The sequence below is a fragment of the Strix aluco genome, chromosome 1, assembly GCF_031877795.1.
Source record: "Strix aluco isolate bStrAlu1 chromosome 1, bStrAlu1.hap1, whole genome shotgun sequence".
Lineage (NCBI taxonomy): Eukaryota > Metazoa > Chordata > Aves > Strigiformes > Strigidae > Strix > Strix aluco.
In genome coordinates, this window is record NC_133931.1 from 24,292,818 (window position 1) to 24,311,404 (window position 18,587).

Genomic DNA, 18,587 nt, shown 5'->3' on the forward strand with positions numbered 1-18,587 from the left:
GACACTCTGCTGAATTAATCCCACTCTACAAATAATACATTCTTTTTTTTCAGTGTTTGGAAAAGATACTGGTTGTACATACACACAGTATAGGGTGAGTAGCCCCGTGATGGCTTCACTGTCAATGCAAGTTTCATTCTACAGTTGTTTCTCCTTATTTTGTTAATGGGGATCCTTTTTTGCCCTCACTGTCAGGGTGTAGTCCAGGTCCATCTACTCCTGGCTTTTGACATCAGGCATGGCCATGGCAGATCCTACCATAAGTGAGACTTCAGGGCTTTGTCACTGTTCTTGTTGAGAAAAGTGGCAAGGGTAGAACAATTTTCTTTCCCTCGGTAAAGGGAATTCTGCAAAAATGCAAGATTTCTTGGAGGTCTGTATGTGCAGACATACACAGAGGACAAAAATCTCATGGATTTTGTTATTGACCTCGGTGAATTCTGGATTTTATTCAAAAGGAGGAATTCAGTAAGAGTACTGGGTCTCCAATTTAGAAACTTGCGAAGAAGCCTAAAAAACTGCCCAAGGTCTGCATAAGACACTCTGAGGACACATAGCAATAAAGACTGATGTAAGAGCTAATGAGCTTAACCTTGCAAAAAGAAAAACAGAAGTTTGTCATCATAACATTTATTTAGTTAAGACCTGAGAAGGAAGAGCTGAGAGCAGCTCCTATATATCCTGTAGGAGAACCAGCTCTGTAGGAATGGGGTCTGTGTGAAAAAATCATCTCTTGTTTGGACTTCTGTTTCCCCAAAGAGAAGAAATTCTGACCCTGTGGGAGACGATAGAAAAATCAGGCCGAAAGGAGGAAACTGAAGTATGAAGACACCTACTCACCAAGAGACTACCCTCTGGCGTAGCCTTGTTTTGGAAAGAGGGCTGATGATAGGAAGAGAAAGATCTGCTGGCCACTGCAGTGTCTGTCTGAAGGGCTGATTCAGTCAGTGCCGACAGAGAGAGACCTCCTGAGAGCCTGCTGGGAAAACAGTGTTTCCCAGCTTCCAGGGATCCTGCTGCCTCAGCGCTGTGGGATCTGCTACTGACCACAGCAGGAAGGCTGCTGAGTCAGCCGCTGAGCATCAGTCAAACACTTTCCACTCTGATATACCAGAGGATGCAGGAAGCAGGGAGGCAGGAATGCATGATGAAACTAGAGAAGGTATCAGAGTATGCAAGGTAAAAGACTTTCTGGAAAAGAAAAAAAAAATCATACACTGAATACTGGTTTATTAGACTACATAGTATAGCTTATTTATTTTGAGTAAATAAGAACATATTTAGGAGGAAGCGATATTTAAGTGATTTGAGTAAAATATTAAGCTTAAAACAATAGATACACAGGCGTAAACTGGCACAGACTTGTATGGGCTGTGGGTCTGCCTTGGCACAGTCATTTGTTGATTAACCAAACCTTCTTAAGACTGAGGAATCTGAATAACAGCAATGAGGCTCCCTCCAGCTTCTAACTTGTGTGATAAGGTCCTGTGCTAGTCTTCCTGTCCTAGGACTAAAACAAACAAACAAAAATAGAATTTCTGGAATCCATTGCATTTCTGAAGGTTATTATTTAAAAATTAGACTGCAAGAGATTATTATCCCAGGCACACCACTTTAGAACAGACTTCCTAGAAGCATAGCAAGTTTAGGGAAAACCTCTCAAACAATCCCCCTTACTGTAAGACACCTGTTCTCCTTAAAACACTTTTTTTTTAGTGGAAGTCACCCCAGCTGAATTAAATTTGTTTCCCTTGGGCCTGCATTTTCTTTAGCCAACACAACAGCTGCACCATGTGGAGATGAGCCACAAGAAGTGTAACAACACATGTTTGTGATTGCTGTATCAGCTTTGGCAGATTTAAGTGCAGAGGTCTTTAGCTGCCTTCTATTAGAGAGCCAGCTTTACAATATATACAACATCTTGCAAAGTAGTAGCAATAATATATATAGTTTTATGTATTTCTTGTACATGCTGGTACAGTAAAACTAGAAAGGAACTGACTATTACTTATAGCTATAAATATTGTATTAAGCACAAACATTTTCTTTTGCATGTAAAAGTAGGAACAGAACAGGAGGATGGGTTAACTACAATAAAATCCCCTGAGACCCCTGTGCTAGCTGTTGTTCAGTCCTGCAGAGACACTCAACCATTCAGAATGTGCAGTAACCCTGTTATTTCAAAGCTGCAGTAAATTTAATCTCTCCAAGAAATTGCTGGATTCCTGGAAAATAATGCATAATCTTGGTTCAGCGTGCTTTTTTTTTTTTTTTCTCATTTCAAGAACAGGTGCCAAAAACTGGCCTTGTGGAGCCTAATTCAATATACTTTAGAACAGTTTTAAAGTCTACTTTTGAGGCATTTAATTAAGAACTGTTGAGTATCCCACACCCGTCAAAATGAGGTACTTGTTTTTGAAAGGTCAAGATGAATGCCAATAATACAGCATAGAATCAAGCATTTGTGTTTGTAATGTGTTATTCCTGCTACTTTATGTATAAGTAGTGCTGTACATATTTGTGGGTATTCCAACACAGTTCTGTGGCTTTAACCTTCCTGCACATTTTCTCACTTCAAATTGCTGTATCATTGCATATTGTATAATATGCAACATGTATTATACACTGATATTGTAATGCATTATACATTAATATGCAATGCATATTATACAACATCGCATAAGTGTCCCTGTGACTCTGAGCAGCAAGTTTTCCCACTGTCTAAAATTTCAGATGCTTAGTATATATTCCCCAATAAAGGGACCACTTTTACACTGTTTATCTTCTCTGACTGCATTGTTTCTAATCAAATGAACCTATGACATTATTAAGAGGTTACGTCAAATAAATGGTAGTGTCTAATGTGATCTGCCTCCAATTTTGGCCTTTCCTCCATCCTCCTGGGAGATGATTTGGGCCAACGATGGAAACACTAGTCAAGCAAAAATCTACATTTATATTCACACTCCCATGAGCAAATTAGACGGGACTCTCTTTTGAGAACTGATCCCCAAAGTAGTATATTTGAAAGAAAGACTCTGTTGATGCTAACGGATTTTGGATCAGGTCCTAGAGACATTCTGCCTTGTTTGATACTGCATAGGGCAGGGATTTACTGTCTATAATCTTACTGAAGGAGAGATGCAGTATATATTAAAACATGTAGCTTGGCTTTTTTCTTCTGTTTCACTTTTCATTGTTTTACCTAGTATTCGAATTAGCACACTCCTTTTAAAATTAGCTTTAAGGAATTTAAACTGCAGATTGTTCATCCGGTAAGAGCAACTTAATACCACTACTATAACAAATTAGATCATGGAACTGCAGAAGAGCTCAAGGATGAAGCAATAAAAGTTGTGTACCGGCCAGTTCAAGGTTACACAAAAACATTAAGCTCTCTCTTGTTTAGAGGACATTCAAATGTGATATATGGACACAAAAGAAGTAATGTCTTTAAACCTTAAAACGATTAGCAGTTTTACTCTGTAGGGATCTATGGGAGGAGATGGACTCCACCCTGAGGAAGATAAAAGACCTCAGTTTTCTCAACTGGAAGGAGTGATTCATTTTAGGTGGAAGTGGTGTGCATGTGATATTCCTCATGTGGTAAATTAACTGTTTCCATTAAGAAAGCTCCTAGCATATGGAATTGCTCTATTTTCCTCTGGTCTGCGGAGAAAATCATACCACCAGAACATTTTCTTTTTGCTAAACCCAGCCTGGGTAAAAATGGGCAGTGTTGATTGTTCTTGATAAACTCTTTTTTTGCTATTAAAGAAATCCATTCATCTTCCACTGGTTTTCTGCTTGCAATTAAGAAAATTTATTTTTAGTAAAGGAATAGGGGGAAAAGCTTAGGTCTCAAATTTAATGGGGTTCATTAGCTCTCTAGATAGTAACTTGCTTTACATTTTCCTGTGTTTTTATAGCCTGATCTATGTACACTCAGACACGTCAAAGTTTTGTTTTCAGCAGAAAGTCCCCTTGCTCAGTAGTGACAGTAGTTTAAGTGCTCATCCTGGCTAGCGGTGAGGATGCCATAAAACTCTCCCTTATTGAACCAAACCGAACCTGATTAGAGGAGACTGAAATCAGTTCTGTGAAACTTTATTTGCTGCTTTGCTGCCTCTTTAGTACACGGGCTGCTGTGGAGAAGGCTTCCTGCTGCTTTTAAGAGCAGAATGGGAACATAAGTGCAAATCTTAATCTTTTTCTTGATTTGAACATATTTCTACTTTCTACAGGATCTTATCTTGTAATCAGACCCACTACTTCACAGTCAGTCATGAAATGGCTGTTATGCCACTGAAATTTTCTTGTGAAGTTTTAAGACTAGAATTATATTTAGGCTTTTTTGGGGTTTTTTTGTGTGACTGTACATGTTATACGAGTAGCTTATTTGGATGTGAATTATGATCTTCTGGCATGTTTTGATTGGGAAAGGTTGGAAAAAAGTAGGAAACTGAAATTTTGTGGTTTCTGGATTTTAAAGCATTTAGAATGAGTGATTCTTCCACATGCAGAACACTTGCTTTATAATATCTATGAAGCAAGTTGGAGATGTGTTTCAGAAATAAATAGGAAGGGTTTTATTAAAAAAAAAAAGCAAGCTCTGTAACTGAATAAACTGTAAGCATTTCATGGCATTGCTTTTGTAGTGCTTCGTATTCACAATGTGCTTTCCAGTTGCACTGGGTTCTCCTTACCTGTCATTTGTTGTTCTGTACTTGTGCTTACCACCTTTTTATAATTCTCTTCAAGCACTTCTGTGAAAGGCCCACAAGGGCAAGGAAACCTCTTTCTTTAAATCTGAAAGAATAGGTCTTGTTAGCCTCTTGAAAGCATTGTCCCTAAAAATAAAAAAATACCCTAATCTTCCCTAAACATTTCTGTCATGTACTCCTCAAACTCTCAGCTCAGGAGCTTAAAGGAAGATCGGAAAAAATGCAGCCTTCGTGGCAGTGGAAGCCTTGGGCAAAGGCTGTGTGTATTCAGGCAGCTGAAGTTCGTTTAGGGTAGTACTTGCTTCACCAAGTAATGACCATTCTTTAGTTATTGATACTAGTTTCCATTCCTAACGCAGGCATCAAGCCTTGCTAGTTAAATGTTATTTATTTATTCTCCAGGGTGTGAGCACACTTCTTTGCAGACTGGAGAACAGATGGTTGCCTCCAGAAAGAGGGGGAATATTTTTGTGTAGAAGGGAATCCAGAGTAACCCTCAGTATTACCACAACAACAGTAATTGTTTTACAAAGCAAAATGAGATTTTTTTTCAAGTTGATGGTAATCTGTAGATCCCACGAGCACAATCAATACAGCTGTAGTACAGACTGGAATATCTTCTGTGGTTAACTGTAAATAGCAACTCTGTATCCATGGTTTATTTTTACCATAGTGTGCTATAATAGGAAAAATAGCAAATGGTAAGTCTATATATAGCCTGTTACTAAGACTGTGAGCTAAATGGTTAGTCAACAGAAAAATCCTATCCCAATCAACAAATGTCTTTAGGTCTAGTAATACTATTTTGGATACCAAAATGATGTATACTAGGCAGTGAGAGGAATTGGAGCAGTGCAGCTAATATTTTACTATTGCAGATTTTTAGTGCTCTTTTTAATGTCAAGTCAGAATTTTGTGAACCATGCTGATTTTAATATAGTGGATGTGGATGACAGAATCTGTACCTGTATTTCCTGACTATTTATTTTCTGCATCTTTCTTTTGCTGGACCAGTAAAAAGTCAATTTCCTTTTATGTGACGTTAATTAACCCTTAAGGTGTGAATAGTTCAGGAAAAGCAATAAAAAACAATTGTTATTTATTCCTGAGCTTGATGAACAACTTGCTTTTAAAAAGATCTAAATTTTAGTCCAAACTTGAGGATATGCTGTTCTTTTATATTTCATTTATAACTACTTTATGACTGACAGGGTTAGGAAAGTATAGAACAAATTCTTAGATAAGCCTTCAAGGTTACTTCACATTAGACATGATAGGTAGGAAAAAATACAGGCAGAAGTCAGTTTTTCTTATCTTCTGTATAAACAAGCTGGTATTTCATTCAAGGCCTTTTCCTTAACTTTCAGCATACCAGATCGCTATCAGGCAGTCACAGGGAGAGACATGCAAACATGTTGTTGTTGACTATTTGTCTACTGAATTTATGAACTGGTTTCTAAGGAAATCAGGCTTCTGCATTCATTCTGTCTTTGTGCTTGCCTGCTGTTCCTTGCTGCCGTTCCTTGCCTTTCTCCCCTTCACAATCATTTGTGACTTAGCTGGCTAGTATTAATCATGTTTGACAAAAAGCTGGAGGTCTGTAATTATAGTAAGTTCCTATTTTTACAAAACTCATAGGTGATGGGTAGAGCAGGGATTGCCCTGTTTGGGGGGCTGTCCACCCCATGGCAAGGGAAAAGTAAGGGAAACTCTGTCCTTAGGTGCTGGGTTTGGGACCACGCTGTGGACTGACTTGCAGCCTTCTCCTGCGAGATAAACAGCGGGTTGTGATGCAGACACAGGATACCTGTAACTCCGTGGGGTAACGTCAGGGTGGGCCAAGGCACAGTGAGGTATCAGTATCAGGAGGGGTTTTAAGGAGCACAGAGCTGGGGGCATGCTTGGGGGTCTATGCGGGCAGTAAGGATACTGTGGGTTTTGGGGTGCCGAGGGGGTGAATGGAGCTCCTGTAGAATGATACAGGGGACACTGAGGGAGAGAACCAGTGAGGACCCTGTGAAAGAACTGGGGGGCTACTGTGGTGAAAGGGTAGAAAGCATATGAGGAAAAGAGGTAGGCTGTGAAAAGCGCCGCAGACGTGATTAAGAAGCAGGGGTATTATGTTTGGAGAGTGCAAGGTGTTCATGACATGTATGTCTTGGAAAACATGTACTATTAATTCTGCTGTTTTCTAGTAGTGCCATGTATTAAATGAGCCTGATCGAATACCTTCTGAAGTAAATGCTGCTTTTATTTGCTACCAAAGGAACCAGATAAGGTCCCTACTATAACATTCATAATTTATTTGCATGATATTTATGAATGACTTTGAAGTATATATTTAGAATTTAAATCTTACCATTAGTAATACCTGTTAGAAACTCAGACATGAGATTCTCAGGTAATTTTTATCCTTCTCAGGTTTATTATGAATTATGAGCAACTGAGGCAGGATTGACATCTTGGAACTTTTTGGTTCATATATTTAGGGGCTTGGGGACTCTTTTAGTTTGTGGTTATGCACCACCTAATACTTGTCCATGCCCTCATGATTCCTTTTTCCATTGCAGTATAAGTAATTATAATATAAATGTTTTCATCTGTTTACAAAACTACATTATAATATAAAATAATTATAGTACTCAAAAACTAAATATGGTCTTCATCTATCCTTTGGTCTAAGGAATTATATTTGATGTTGATGCCAGTTCTGCAGAAAAGGGAGTCCTAATGCATGCTGATAAATTGGTGAAGTGGATGAAATACTTTAGAAGAAAAAGAGTAATCCAGTTAGTTTTCTCCTATATTTTTAAGATTGGGCTACATTAAGCCTTTTCTTACTCACCTGTCTTCTTTGCAGTGTTATATAGTTCCACTGTTGGAAGAAATCATGGGAATACTCATGTAGATTGTCTGCAACTTCCTCATCTCCATGGTGTCTAGACACCAGCAATCTCATAGTATATTCATGCCTCCAGAACATCTAGACTTCCCTTGCCTGGAAAGCCTGAATGAGGTAGTAGAACAGAGGGAGTCTGTTTTCCCTTTCAAAGTTCCTTCTTTGCTGGTGGCTAGGTACAGTATTGTAATGAATACCAAATCAGTGTTATAATTCACAGCACGGTTCCCAAATTCATGTTGAGGGAGAAAGGTAAGATAGTGTTATTTATTCCAATATCTTTGACTAAAAATAACATTTGAAATTATATGAGATGAATAAAGTGATCTTGAAAAATGCCATGGTATGTATGTTATCTTCTTATTGATATTTTAGTTTCAGCATGAATGTACTTAGAAAGTATTTTGGCAGTTGAACAAGGCCTAACTGAAACTTCTGTGAGAAAGGCATGGAATTAGACTATATTTTTTGGCACCATCTGCCTTGCTAGGTTATAAACCAGGTTACCTAACTTTTTCTGTTTCAGGCATCTTGGTTTTTTTCATACTTTTCCTTCTTCCGTGGCATAGATGGAGGACACTCCTGTCCCCTTCTTCCTCGATTATCAGGTAGTCAGGGTATTTTCTAGGAGTTGGGACTGTGGTCTTAAATCATTCTGAATGAAGAGAGCAAGTATCTAAATCTGCTATTCTTGGATAAATTTTCTTTAGACTTGCTCTTGTCAGCTGTTGTTAAAGAGGGAGGGAGAACTGGCAGATTAGGCTGTGTAGCCTAACTTTTCCCAGAGAAAGAAATATATGTGTGAATGGAGAGAGGGAGCACTTCTTGGTTCCCTTTCTTTGTCTTGCTGTTACAACTATAACATAGTACTGGTATTTTGTCCATGATACCTTTTCCTTGCTTGAATGTATAGTTTGTTGCAGCTTTGACTTGAGGGAGAGCTGGAAAAAACCTGCCTCCTCTGAAATAACCCGAACAAAATATTGCCTTTAAGATTTGTGTTAAAGGATGTGGAGACAGCCTCTGCATTCCAGGAGTATCACAGCCAAATGGGGATGTCAGGCTTCCCTTCATTAGGTGAAATTGGTGAAATGTAAATAATAGTTGGTCAGTCGGTATAGCCAAATACCCTGTAAAGCAAAGTTGGGCACTAGCCACATGGCATCTCCTACCTGCCTGATCTCACTTGTCCTAGAACTGGGAGATGGGAAGTCTTGTGGGGTTCCTCCCCTCTGCTTTCTAATGCACTCACACTGCACTGCATCTGAGGCATCCGCTGGCTCCTTCTCCTGGGTGGTTTTTTTGGCATCTCCTACAAACAGTTGTCTATGGTATGGACACATCTGGCAGTACTGCTGGTGAGCCACTCTGGCTTGTGGGATGATACTTGGAAGACGTCTGCATTAATCTGTTGTGCAAAGGAAGATGTTCTATTGCAGTTTTTCCATGACTCAGAAAAACAAAGAAACCTAAAAGGTCATATGGTGGCGTGATTTGTTTTATGGGTTCATTCAATATTGCCATTGTGCATTTAGCCTGACCACAGTGAGTCAACTGGATTGGATTGACTCAGCCAAAGTAGAGGACTTGCACAACAGTAGGATTTCAGTCATTCAAAATTTCCTTGCTAATGCACATCAAAGAGATGAAATTAAGTACGGAGTGTGGAGTTTTTTTAGGTGGTGGTGGGGGGTGTGCTGTTGTACTTCTAAAATCAGCTTCAAGAGGAACTTGGGCATCTCAGTATTTTTACAAATCTTGCCCAAGTGTTTTACTACCTTGAACTTCCATTAGTTAGGCAAATAAACCTACTTTCAGGAAAGGATACAGAAATTGGCTTGAACATTTAAGCTCTTCTTGTATTGACTTGGCTGGATCTACTTGGATGCTTTGTCAGTTAGTATCTTAAACTGCTACATAAACAGCAGAAAGTCAGAAGTTGTAAAATGGAGAAATTGCAGGTAACTGTCACACGGTACACAGTGGCCTAAAATCTGCTTCTTGAATAATTACGTGAGAGCTTCCTGTGGCTTTGCAAGGTAACTTGTATGCTTTGGCATTAAAAAGTTAAGCGTCAAGTGCCAGCGTTTTTCACCTCAAAGCTGTACTGTGTCACCCGAGCCAGGTGTGGAGAGCAGCTCCCCCGTCCTGCCATGACTAAGTTCAGACTTTCCCTCTGCGGTGCTCTGGAGCCAGTTGTCCACATGAAGAGATTTAACTTTTCAAGGAGGGGCTGGACGCAGCTCAGCACCAAGCCCGGCTGTCCTTGGCTGGTGCAGACAGGCGGATGAAAGGCGCAGGCCGCCCGGCAGCGTTGCCCCGAGGCGACGGGGCCCAGCGGTGGCAGCGGGGTAAGAGCTCCCTCAGCCTCCGCCTCAGGCGGCGGCTCTGCCCCAGGCCTGCCCTTGCCCGAAGGCCCAGCTCCAAGAGTCGGGGCATAAGGTGAGCATGTGGGGGAGGGACGGCTGTCCTTCGCCCCGGCGGCGCCTCAGGGCCCCGGGTCTCTGTTTCTTCGCCTCCCGGTCTGCCTCGCCCGGCCAGTCCCCTCCGGCCGCCCCTCTAGCAGGACCGGGTAGGGCAGGTTCCCGGGCGGACTACACCTCCCGGCGCGCCCCGCGGCCGCGCGGAGCATGCCGGGAGCGCGGCGCCTCAGCCCCGGCGGCGGCGCCGCCGCCTCCATGTTCTTCCCCTCCCGCCGGCGCGACACCGCCCGCCCTTCCCGTGGTAGGGTGGGGCCTCGTCCCTCCCGCCGCTCTGAGAGACTTCCGCGCCACCCAATCAGCGCTTGCGGTGGAGCGGGTTGTAGCCACTGAGAGGCGCAAGGGGGCGGGCCTCCGCCGGCAGCCGGGTAGGTAGCGGTAGTGGCGGTTGCCTGAGAGAGGCCGGGAGCGGCGGCGGCCAAGGGAGGGCGCGAGCCCTGTTTAAAGGGCCAGCGAGCTCGCAGCGAAAGTTGTGAGGAGTTTAGCGGCTACTGCTGCGGTGGTTCCCAGGGGCTCATCCGGGAGCCCCCCTCCGGACGGCGGGGTCGGGGGGCCAGCAGCGGCATGGAGCAGGCAGCGCCCAAGAGGTAACGACCCTCCCTGGCGGCCCCTTCCCCTGCCGGAAGCGAGCGCGGCGGCACGGCCGGGGTGAGGCCTTGGGTGAGGCCCCCCGCAGGCCTCGGGAGGCTCCGGTCCTGAAGGCTGTGAGGGGGGCGGCTGGACAACGACGAGGGTTGGGACTTGCTTGGCGGCCCGAGGGGTTGTGTTCCGTTGGGGAAGGTCTTCTGTGTGTGTGGGGTGTCCCCGAAATAACCGTCCTGGGTAAGCGTCCGGGCGGAGGCAAGCCCTTAGGGGCTGGTTGAGTTCCAAGAGGAACATCTTAATGTGAAATGAGGGGAACTTCGTCGTCGAGAAGAGCCCTTTGTGGCCTAGCGGTCTAGTTCAGGTCTGTGGAAGAAACCGACATATGCAGTTGTTGTTATCTTTCCACATTAGAAAGTGCCCTTGTGTCCTGCTGGTGGAGGGATGCTTGTGGGCGTGGGGGTTGCATAGTTGCGTTTGCTAATCAGGGAGTGGGAAGAGGCAAAAATCAAGAGTATTCCCACAGTATATGTATTTTCTGAAATACATAGGCTATTTGGTTATATTAATTGTTGTGTGTGGGTTTTGGGTTTTTTTGAGCATTTATCATTTGACTTCTTTTTGTGTGCATATGTAATGATGTGAAACCGTGAACTTTTGTTTTAAATGTGACACTGTCTTCTTAGTGCACAAAATAATTTTGCTTTAATTTTATGGGTATATTTAAATTGAAGCAATCTTTTCTTGGATATAATTATAAACTATATAGAATGTAGTTGTGTGGTATACGGAATGTAGTTACGCAGTTTACTTACTATCTTAGCACTCCAACTATTTTACTCTTGCATCTTGTTAATTTAATGAAAAATCTAGGGAGTACACAATACATGTTGGTGGTAGAAGATAGTAATTCAGGTTTTACATTCTACTTTAAAGGTTTTCAATGTAGAATGTAAATGTTTTAAAATTCTTTAAAACAGCTTCATGGAGAATGACAGGACTTGAGAAGAATGCAGTCTTGAACTTACGCTGTTTTCTCCTCCAGTAATACATGAAATAACAGTTTCTACTACTTGAAAACTTTGACCAAGAATTGATTTGTAATTGTTGTGCAGAGTGGTTTTAGCAGGCAGTGGGGTGAGGAGGGACAGGCCTGCACTGTAGTTTCAGGCTGACGGTGCTGCATGTCTCAAATTAAGGAAGTAGGACGGGCACCAACAAGGGTTTAGGAGAAGAAATAGCAGTGTCTGAGGAGTAATCATCACTACCAGCACCACTGCAAAGCCTGGGATCTGGTGATATCAAAGGATTGAAAATAAAACCTGAGGTTAACATAACCTACAAGACTTTTTTTGGGAATAATCCGGGATTTGCTCTAGCTTTATTACCTAGCTGGAGGTGTGTGTCTGGCCTAATTGAAAGTGAGGAGCTGTTTAAATCCTTAGATTCAGTCAGGAAGAACTAGAAAGCTGATGAGAGAACTTCTAAACTCTGGCATGTTTTTATACTTTCCATGTTTTTTCAAGCTTATTTCTGGAAATTTGAATGTGATGAGAACTTAATGGATTTGTTTCTTTAGTGAGAGGGAAGATTTGAACTCAGGTTTTCATAAGATTTGAATGGAGTTTTTCATAAATGTGCACACATATGCTTTATCCATTGTTTTTTACAGTTTTCTGATTGTTTGGCATTCACTACTGTTCTGCTAGGTCACCCCTTTTTTTCTGCAAGTCTAGAAGGAATATAGATTATTTTTTGAGGGCTGAATTTTTTGATGCCTGCCTTGGATGCAGTAGTGGCTTGGAATGGATGCACCATGTTTACTTGGCGAAATAGATGTGATCACTAGGCTCCTTTATTGGTGCCTGTTGTCCACAGGAGCAGTTACTGACACGGATCTATTGCCATGATATCTGTAGTGCAAGACGTTCATCTAGAGGTAGCAAGAATTTCATCTGAACACTTCAAAGCTGCACGGATGTCCTAGAATTCCAGAGTTCCCTTATAGATATAGGGCACTGTTATTCCCAGCTTCCCTGTAAATCTTTAAAACAGCCCTTCAGAAAGTAGCAGTGATGATGCCCGAGTGACAGGCTAGGCCACTGTGGCTTTTCATGGGGATGCTGTCAAAATCGCTAGCTTTTCTTGTTTGACCAATGTACTGTAACAAAAGACTTCCAAGGAGGAGCCCTTTTCAGAATAATTTTGTTTACTTTTAAAAATAATTTCGAGTAAGTGTTCTGATTTTTATACTGAACAATTTGTGCAGTACTTGTCACAGTGTTTTCTTTCATCTGAATTTCTGACCGTATTTCAGAAGTGCTTTATACTTCTTTCCCTCACTAAGGAATTCCACTCTTGAAATAGTTACAAAATTTGCCTCTGAGTCTTGTAATTTTCCCGTTATTATTGTTGCATTTTTCTGTACCTGTTGGCATACCCATCTATGAGGAGATAGGTCACATACAAGGGAAAAGGAAAGTAGCTAGAGATGGTGTTCTGTCAAATACATAGTTTTTAATTTTGCCCATCTCCTGCATGCTGCCACCAAATAAAAGGCTGCTTAACAAGCATGAAGTATGTTAATTAAAGTTTTCCACTCCTTTCTTTAAACTCAGACAGTTTTAATTGTCACTGAGATATAACTTTTCAAGTTTTGTGGGAAGGGAAAAACTTTTTTAAAATACGGACTGTCTGTGAAAAATAGGCTGGTTTTAATGTTCGTGTCAATGGGCACTTAAGGTCATAGTGATGAAAATTAAGTTCCTCCTGAAAATGATGGGATGAAGGTGTAAGTTTGCTTGGGTTTCATTGGTAGAAAACTAAATGTAGGTACACAATACAATAATGTAAGCTTGCTTATACTTGTGTGAACAGTGTGAAGCAACATAAATGTCTCAAGGCTTTCGAATGCCACCTCTGTTTCTGATGACTGCAGTGATTTCTCTTACTTGCTTCTCTTTTAATGTATCAGTATAATTGATCCCAGCCATTCTTTCTAAATGTTTCAGTGTGGTAGTTCTTCTGCAAAATAAACCACATATATTCATGTTTCATGCAGCAGCTGTCCAGTTTTCCATAACTCATGATAGTAATTGATGGAGTTCTAGTCTTTAGTTCTGCTTTATTTTCCTTTGTAAGCTTTCAGGTTTTTCTTTATGCCTACCTCTGTAGCACATCACCAATTTATTTTGTAAAATCTGTGTGTAATGACTGTAGGACACTAAACTCATACTTTTCATGTTGGGGTGGGGGGGGGAAATGTTTTGCTCTTTCAGGTCCCGGTTCAGATTTTTTCTGATCTTTATGATAGGATTGGTAGTCTTGGGTGCCTCTACTGTTTTCAGGTTTTTCTGCATTTAGTTATGTGGAGTTTTGCTGATGTACTCAATGACATGTAAGATTCTGGTCATGCTAAGTATGAATGTTTTCTCCCATCAACTGGATTTATAAAAGTATAAATTTTTTGCTAGGGTGTATTTTTCTTAAGAGACTAGGTGTTATGAGAAAAGTCAAACCTGCTGGAGCAAGAAGATCCTTTTGACAACTGTTGTTGTCCCAGAAGTGTAGTTTGGTTAGTCCTTCTGCTTTCAGGAACAGCTTTCCTTCTGGAAGCCTATTGAAATAGCCCATAGTCACTACCTGATGATTTTCTAGAGCAAAAAAATCAGAATGACTTTCTACCCAGCTTTTATACTTGTCTTCTACACATCTCTTTTAGACTTTCTCATAAATATATATATATATATATATGGCACTTGTATCCTGTGGCCAGAATAAAACAGTACCTGAATTTACTGATTTGTTCTGTTTTAAACACTTGTGTTAAAGTAGAGGACCCATGAGGGAGAGGAATGAGACACCTTTCTCTCTCATTATTCTTGAGCTCTTTGTCTCTTCAGTTATGCCTCCCTCCCCCCTCCCTCATATTTCTGGTCATGCCTTAGCAGATAAGTATTTTACTGGGTGCTCATAGTATTCATGCCCCATGTAGAACACTTTAATGCTTTTAGAAAAGCAGTGATCCTTCTGAAATGTTTGGTTCTATATGTCTTACCTTGCACACTTTCAAAGTGTGGATAGGAGGACACACACAGAGATAACTCCTGGTTAAGAAGCTGATTCTGAAGTCTTAGATGTGTTTCTCTGTCCCAAGTTTTCGTTGCTTGTTTTTAAGCAATATAATAATATTTCTAGTCTTTTCTTCTTGTATTCTAATTAGTGCTTTACAGCCAATTACAACAGTTATCATCTTCCTCATGAAGTTTTCATAAATGCTTTCTTTATTCGATCCTTTCAGGGTATCTTGCATGCTGTTCTGTAGTTAAAGAGCTGGGAATTCTATTAAGCTTCTAGAAATAGAAACCATTGAGCAGTCTGAGTCATTAGAATCTTTCTATAGTTCAAAGACCTGTGATGTTAATAGTGTCACTTCAACAGGGGACCTAGCATCTGTACTCTTACAGTGTATTTATGAAGGAGTGTGAAGTACTTTGAGCCATGTATTTGGTGATGAAATTCCTGAGGTTGATGTATCTTTCTTCCTCTAAATAGGTTTAGCATTTAGCTGCCTTAAGTGTTAAGTATTATTGGGTCCCATAATATGTTTGTCAGAGTTGGATAATGTGAAAACAGTTGTAAAGCTACAGAATGCTTATTTCTTTGGCCTCCAGGTTGTCTCTTTAAGTACTCCAGTTAATCCATTACTTCACAGTGACAGTGGTTTTGATCAGTTTATGGCTGTTTGTGATTGTTTCCCTAACTCTTCTCAAGCACTCCCAATGCCTTGGTGTTAATGGTGCTGGTTGAACCCTTTTGGTATGGAGGGGTTTTTTTCCTTCTCTTCCTTCTCATTTTAGAAGGCATTGCTCTTTCAATGAGCAGGTGGATATCTTTGGTTGAGGTTACTGTATGTTTTCCCTTTGCAGTTACTAAAAAGTTCAGTCCCTCTACTGTTCTGTTGAGTACATCTTCTGTTATGCAGCTCTCTGATCAAGTGAGAGACTCAGCTAATGGTCATACTTTTTCTATTTTGAGGCTCTGCTGGTATTGTAAGATTGCTGTGTGTGCGCTTTTTGTTGATGACAAGCAGATGATGATTGCAGTAACTTACTCTGTGAATGCTGCCTTTAAGGCTGTAGGTAATCTGATCAAAAAAGAAGCAAAAATAATGATTTGTTTCTGTAATACATGCAAAATCTCCCCCCCCCCCCCCCCTTATTTTTATTTGTCCCAATTTACACTTGCTCAGTAATGTGCTTCTCTGCAAAACTTAAGTTTCATCTTTCTGCTTTCTAGTCTCTAGCAGAGAGGGGGTGAAAAAGAAAGCAAAGTTGTTATGTGTTCTTGTGTTTGATTTGTAGGTCACTTTTGCAGACCTTATTTAGCTGCTCTCATTTGAGTTTTCTGCTGATTGTCTTCATCTTCCTGAGTTGTGCCTTTCCTTTGCTGTGGAGATTTTTATTTTCTCTTAAACACGCATGCTTTCCAACTTCCTGCCTGTTTGCTCTAGCAAACTGCATGGTCTTTGCAGCAGTTCATGCACCTTTCCTTACTGATTGTGGATGCTTTTTGTATTCATATAATTGCTACATCTGTGAAATAATAGTTCTTTGACATTCAAACGTGTACGCCTTCCCACCTCCGCCTTGCTTGCTTTCTTTATCACCAATCCATATGACCTGTGTGCTTATACGGTTACTTTCATTTTTTTGTCTTTACTTAGATGGTTGGCAGTCATAGGTCTCTTCTGACTCAGGAATTTCTTCATCAGTCATTTCACTTTAATTTTTATTGGTTCTGTATATCACAGAATTGCATCTCTTAATATCAAGGAGTTTCTTTAGAACACTGTCTTCCAATGTTACATTTGATAATTTTTCTGACCGAGCCCCCCTGCCTTCCCCTATTTGGTATTCATTTCCAGGAAAGTGTCACAGGATAGTATATTTTCCATAAGTTCTCGATGATCTGCTGTGCTTCAAATTTTCTTTTTTTTTTTTTTCTTTTTCCTCCTCTTGCATACGGAATGCATTGTGTATATCTAACACTACAGCACTAGCTACTCTTCCGCTCATCTTCTACTTTAATAGTACCCTTGGCTATCATGTAGAGTTAACTTCTTATTTCAATCTTGTAGCAAAATTCTCTATAACTTTTAGGGTGAAGGATTTACATGTTGCAGCCACCCGGCCTCACCACAATGTGTGTATGGTTATATTTTCCTGAGCTGTTCAGTGTCAGCTCCGCTGCAAGCTTGCAGCCAAGTTGGGTTCTGAGATCTGCCAGGAGCCTGGGGGGCTGGATAGATGGGAATGCTGGAGACTGGGGAAAGGCTAGGACTGCTGGTAAAGGGCAAAGGGTAGTGGTAAGAGTGGGTTGGAAGAGCTGGGAGAACTCATAGGGTGATACTGAGTGATTTGAGACTGTGAGAGAGAGAGCGAGCTGGAGGGCAAAATATGGTGGTGTTACGTAATTAGGGATTTTGTTGCATCTGTCCCTATGTACATTCGCAAAGATGTAACAAGGGACTGCCCCAACAACTCTTAGAGTACTCAACTCTTGGAAGTTCAGCCTTGCAAGTTCTGCAACCACCTGTGAAGGTGAAGTGCTACCACATGTTTCCAGAGTCATCTTGACTCTGGGTTCTGCTTTTAACTTGATGTAGTTCACTGGTTTGAGCGGTATAGTTTAGAAAGTGGATATTTCATGTGGGTGAAGGATTGGCTTATACTTTCTTAGATAACGACGTAACGTACTCTAGGCAGTAATGAGCATGTGTTTGCGTGCTAGCTGCTTTTTGATGAAAGGTGAGCTTTACTGTATTCTTTGGCTGTTTCTGCTTTAGCAAGGGAAGTGGTTTGGATGGTGAATTGCTCCCATGCTGTTTTGAGTTGAGCAAACATTAGTGGGAAAGTGATGATGACAAATTGTCATAACTTTCTTCATCTTATGATGGTTGATTAAAATTTTACTACTGCACTTTAATTAGGCATTTTATTTTCATGAGAATATGTTTTTCTTTATAATCTTTTTTCTATCTGCTCACTTGTATGAAAGTTTGCTTGAGTTCTGTGTCTTCCCCCCCCAAACAAACAAATAACTTTTGTGTTTCTTTTAGCAAACTGAAAAAGCTAAGTGAAGATAGTTTAACTAAGCAGCCTGAAGAAGTCTTTGATGTTCTGGAGAAACTTGGTGAAGGGTAAGTGCAGCTATTTATGAGGGGATGGGATCAGAGGGAAACAGTATATAAAGCATGTGTTGGAATATTAAGTTACAGAGAGAGTGAGTGTAAATGGCCTAAGGAATTCTTCTCTAGACAAGTTTTAATAATAAAGCAAATACATGCATCAGTAGATTTATATGCTTCCCCAAATGTATTGATACATTTTTGATGTCCCTTCTTTATTAAGGCAGCAGAGGTGCTTGCACCTGTACTGGAGTTAGATACACTACGTCTTGACAAAGATTCATTCTTCAGAGGCACGTCTTCCCTGAGGTCCTGATAGAACTGAATTCTTTGCAGCCTGAAAAAACCCTCAAACTTCTGCATGAACATATGGCTTCTGTGACTTTTTAAAGTTTCTGCATAGTAGAGATAAGAAGCAGTTTGCCTTGTTTAAAAAAAAAAAAATCTCTTTTATTTTTAGGTCTTATGGTAGTGTGTTTAAAGCAATACACAAAGAGTCTGGACAAGTTGTAGCAATTAAACAGGTCCCTGTGGAGTCAGATCTTCAAGAAATAATTAAAGAAATCTCCATAATGCAACAATGTGACAGGTAGGTATGTCAATTCAGCTCCCTTTCCAAGAGTCTGTGTGAACATGTATTTGTGCTTGTGAATATAGCTGAAACGTATACAGCTGCAAACTTTTTTTTTACATGGAAAATTAAAGCACTCTGT

General features: G+C 40.8%; 1 protein-coding gene and 1 long non-coding RNA gene across 11 annotated transcripts in view; one reads left to right on the forward strand and one right to left on the reverse strand.

The window, feature by feature from the left end:
* Window positions 1–863: 863 nt before the first annotated feature.
* LOC141932784 (uncharacterized) lies at window positions 864–10,139 on the reverse strand. Of its 2 annotated transcripts, XR_012625922.1 has the most exons (4): window positions 7,570–10,139; window positions 4,707–4,809; window positions 1,363–1,510; window positions 864–1,191 (listed from the first exon to the last, which is right to left on the reverse strand). It is a non-coding gene; the product is annotated as an uncharacterized LOC141932784 (long non-coding RNA). The 2 variants fall into 2 exon arrangements; XR_012625921.1 differs by having other exon boundaries at window positions 864–1,510.
* Window positions 10,140–10,463: 324 nt separating this feature from the next.
* STK3 (serine/threonine kinase 3) overlaps window positions 10,464–18,587 on the forward strand; it is a 170,734-nt gene continuing 162,610 nt past the window's right edge. For all 9 annotated transcript variants that reach the window (XR_012621986.1, XM_074815135.1, XM_074815127.1 and 6 more), the window contains exons 1-3: window positions 10,464–10,690; window positions 17,806–17,886; window positions 18,335–18,463. Coding sequence is in view for 8 of the 9 variants with exons in the window: in XM_074815135.1 (XP_074671236.1) it covers window positions 10,668–10,690; window positions 17,806–17,886; window positions 18,335–18,463 (233 nt within the window). In the remaining variant the exon portion in view is untranslated. The remainder of the gene's footprint in view (window positions 10,691–17,805; window positions 17,887–18,334; window positions 18,464–18,587) is intronic.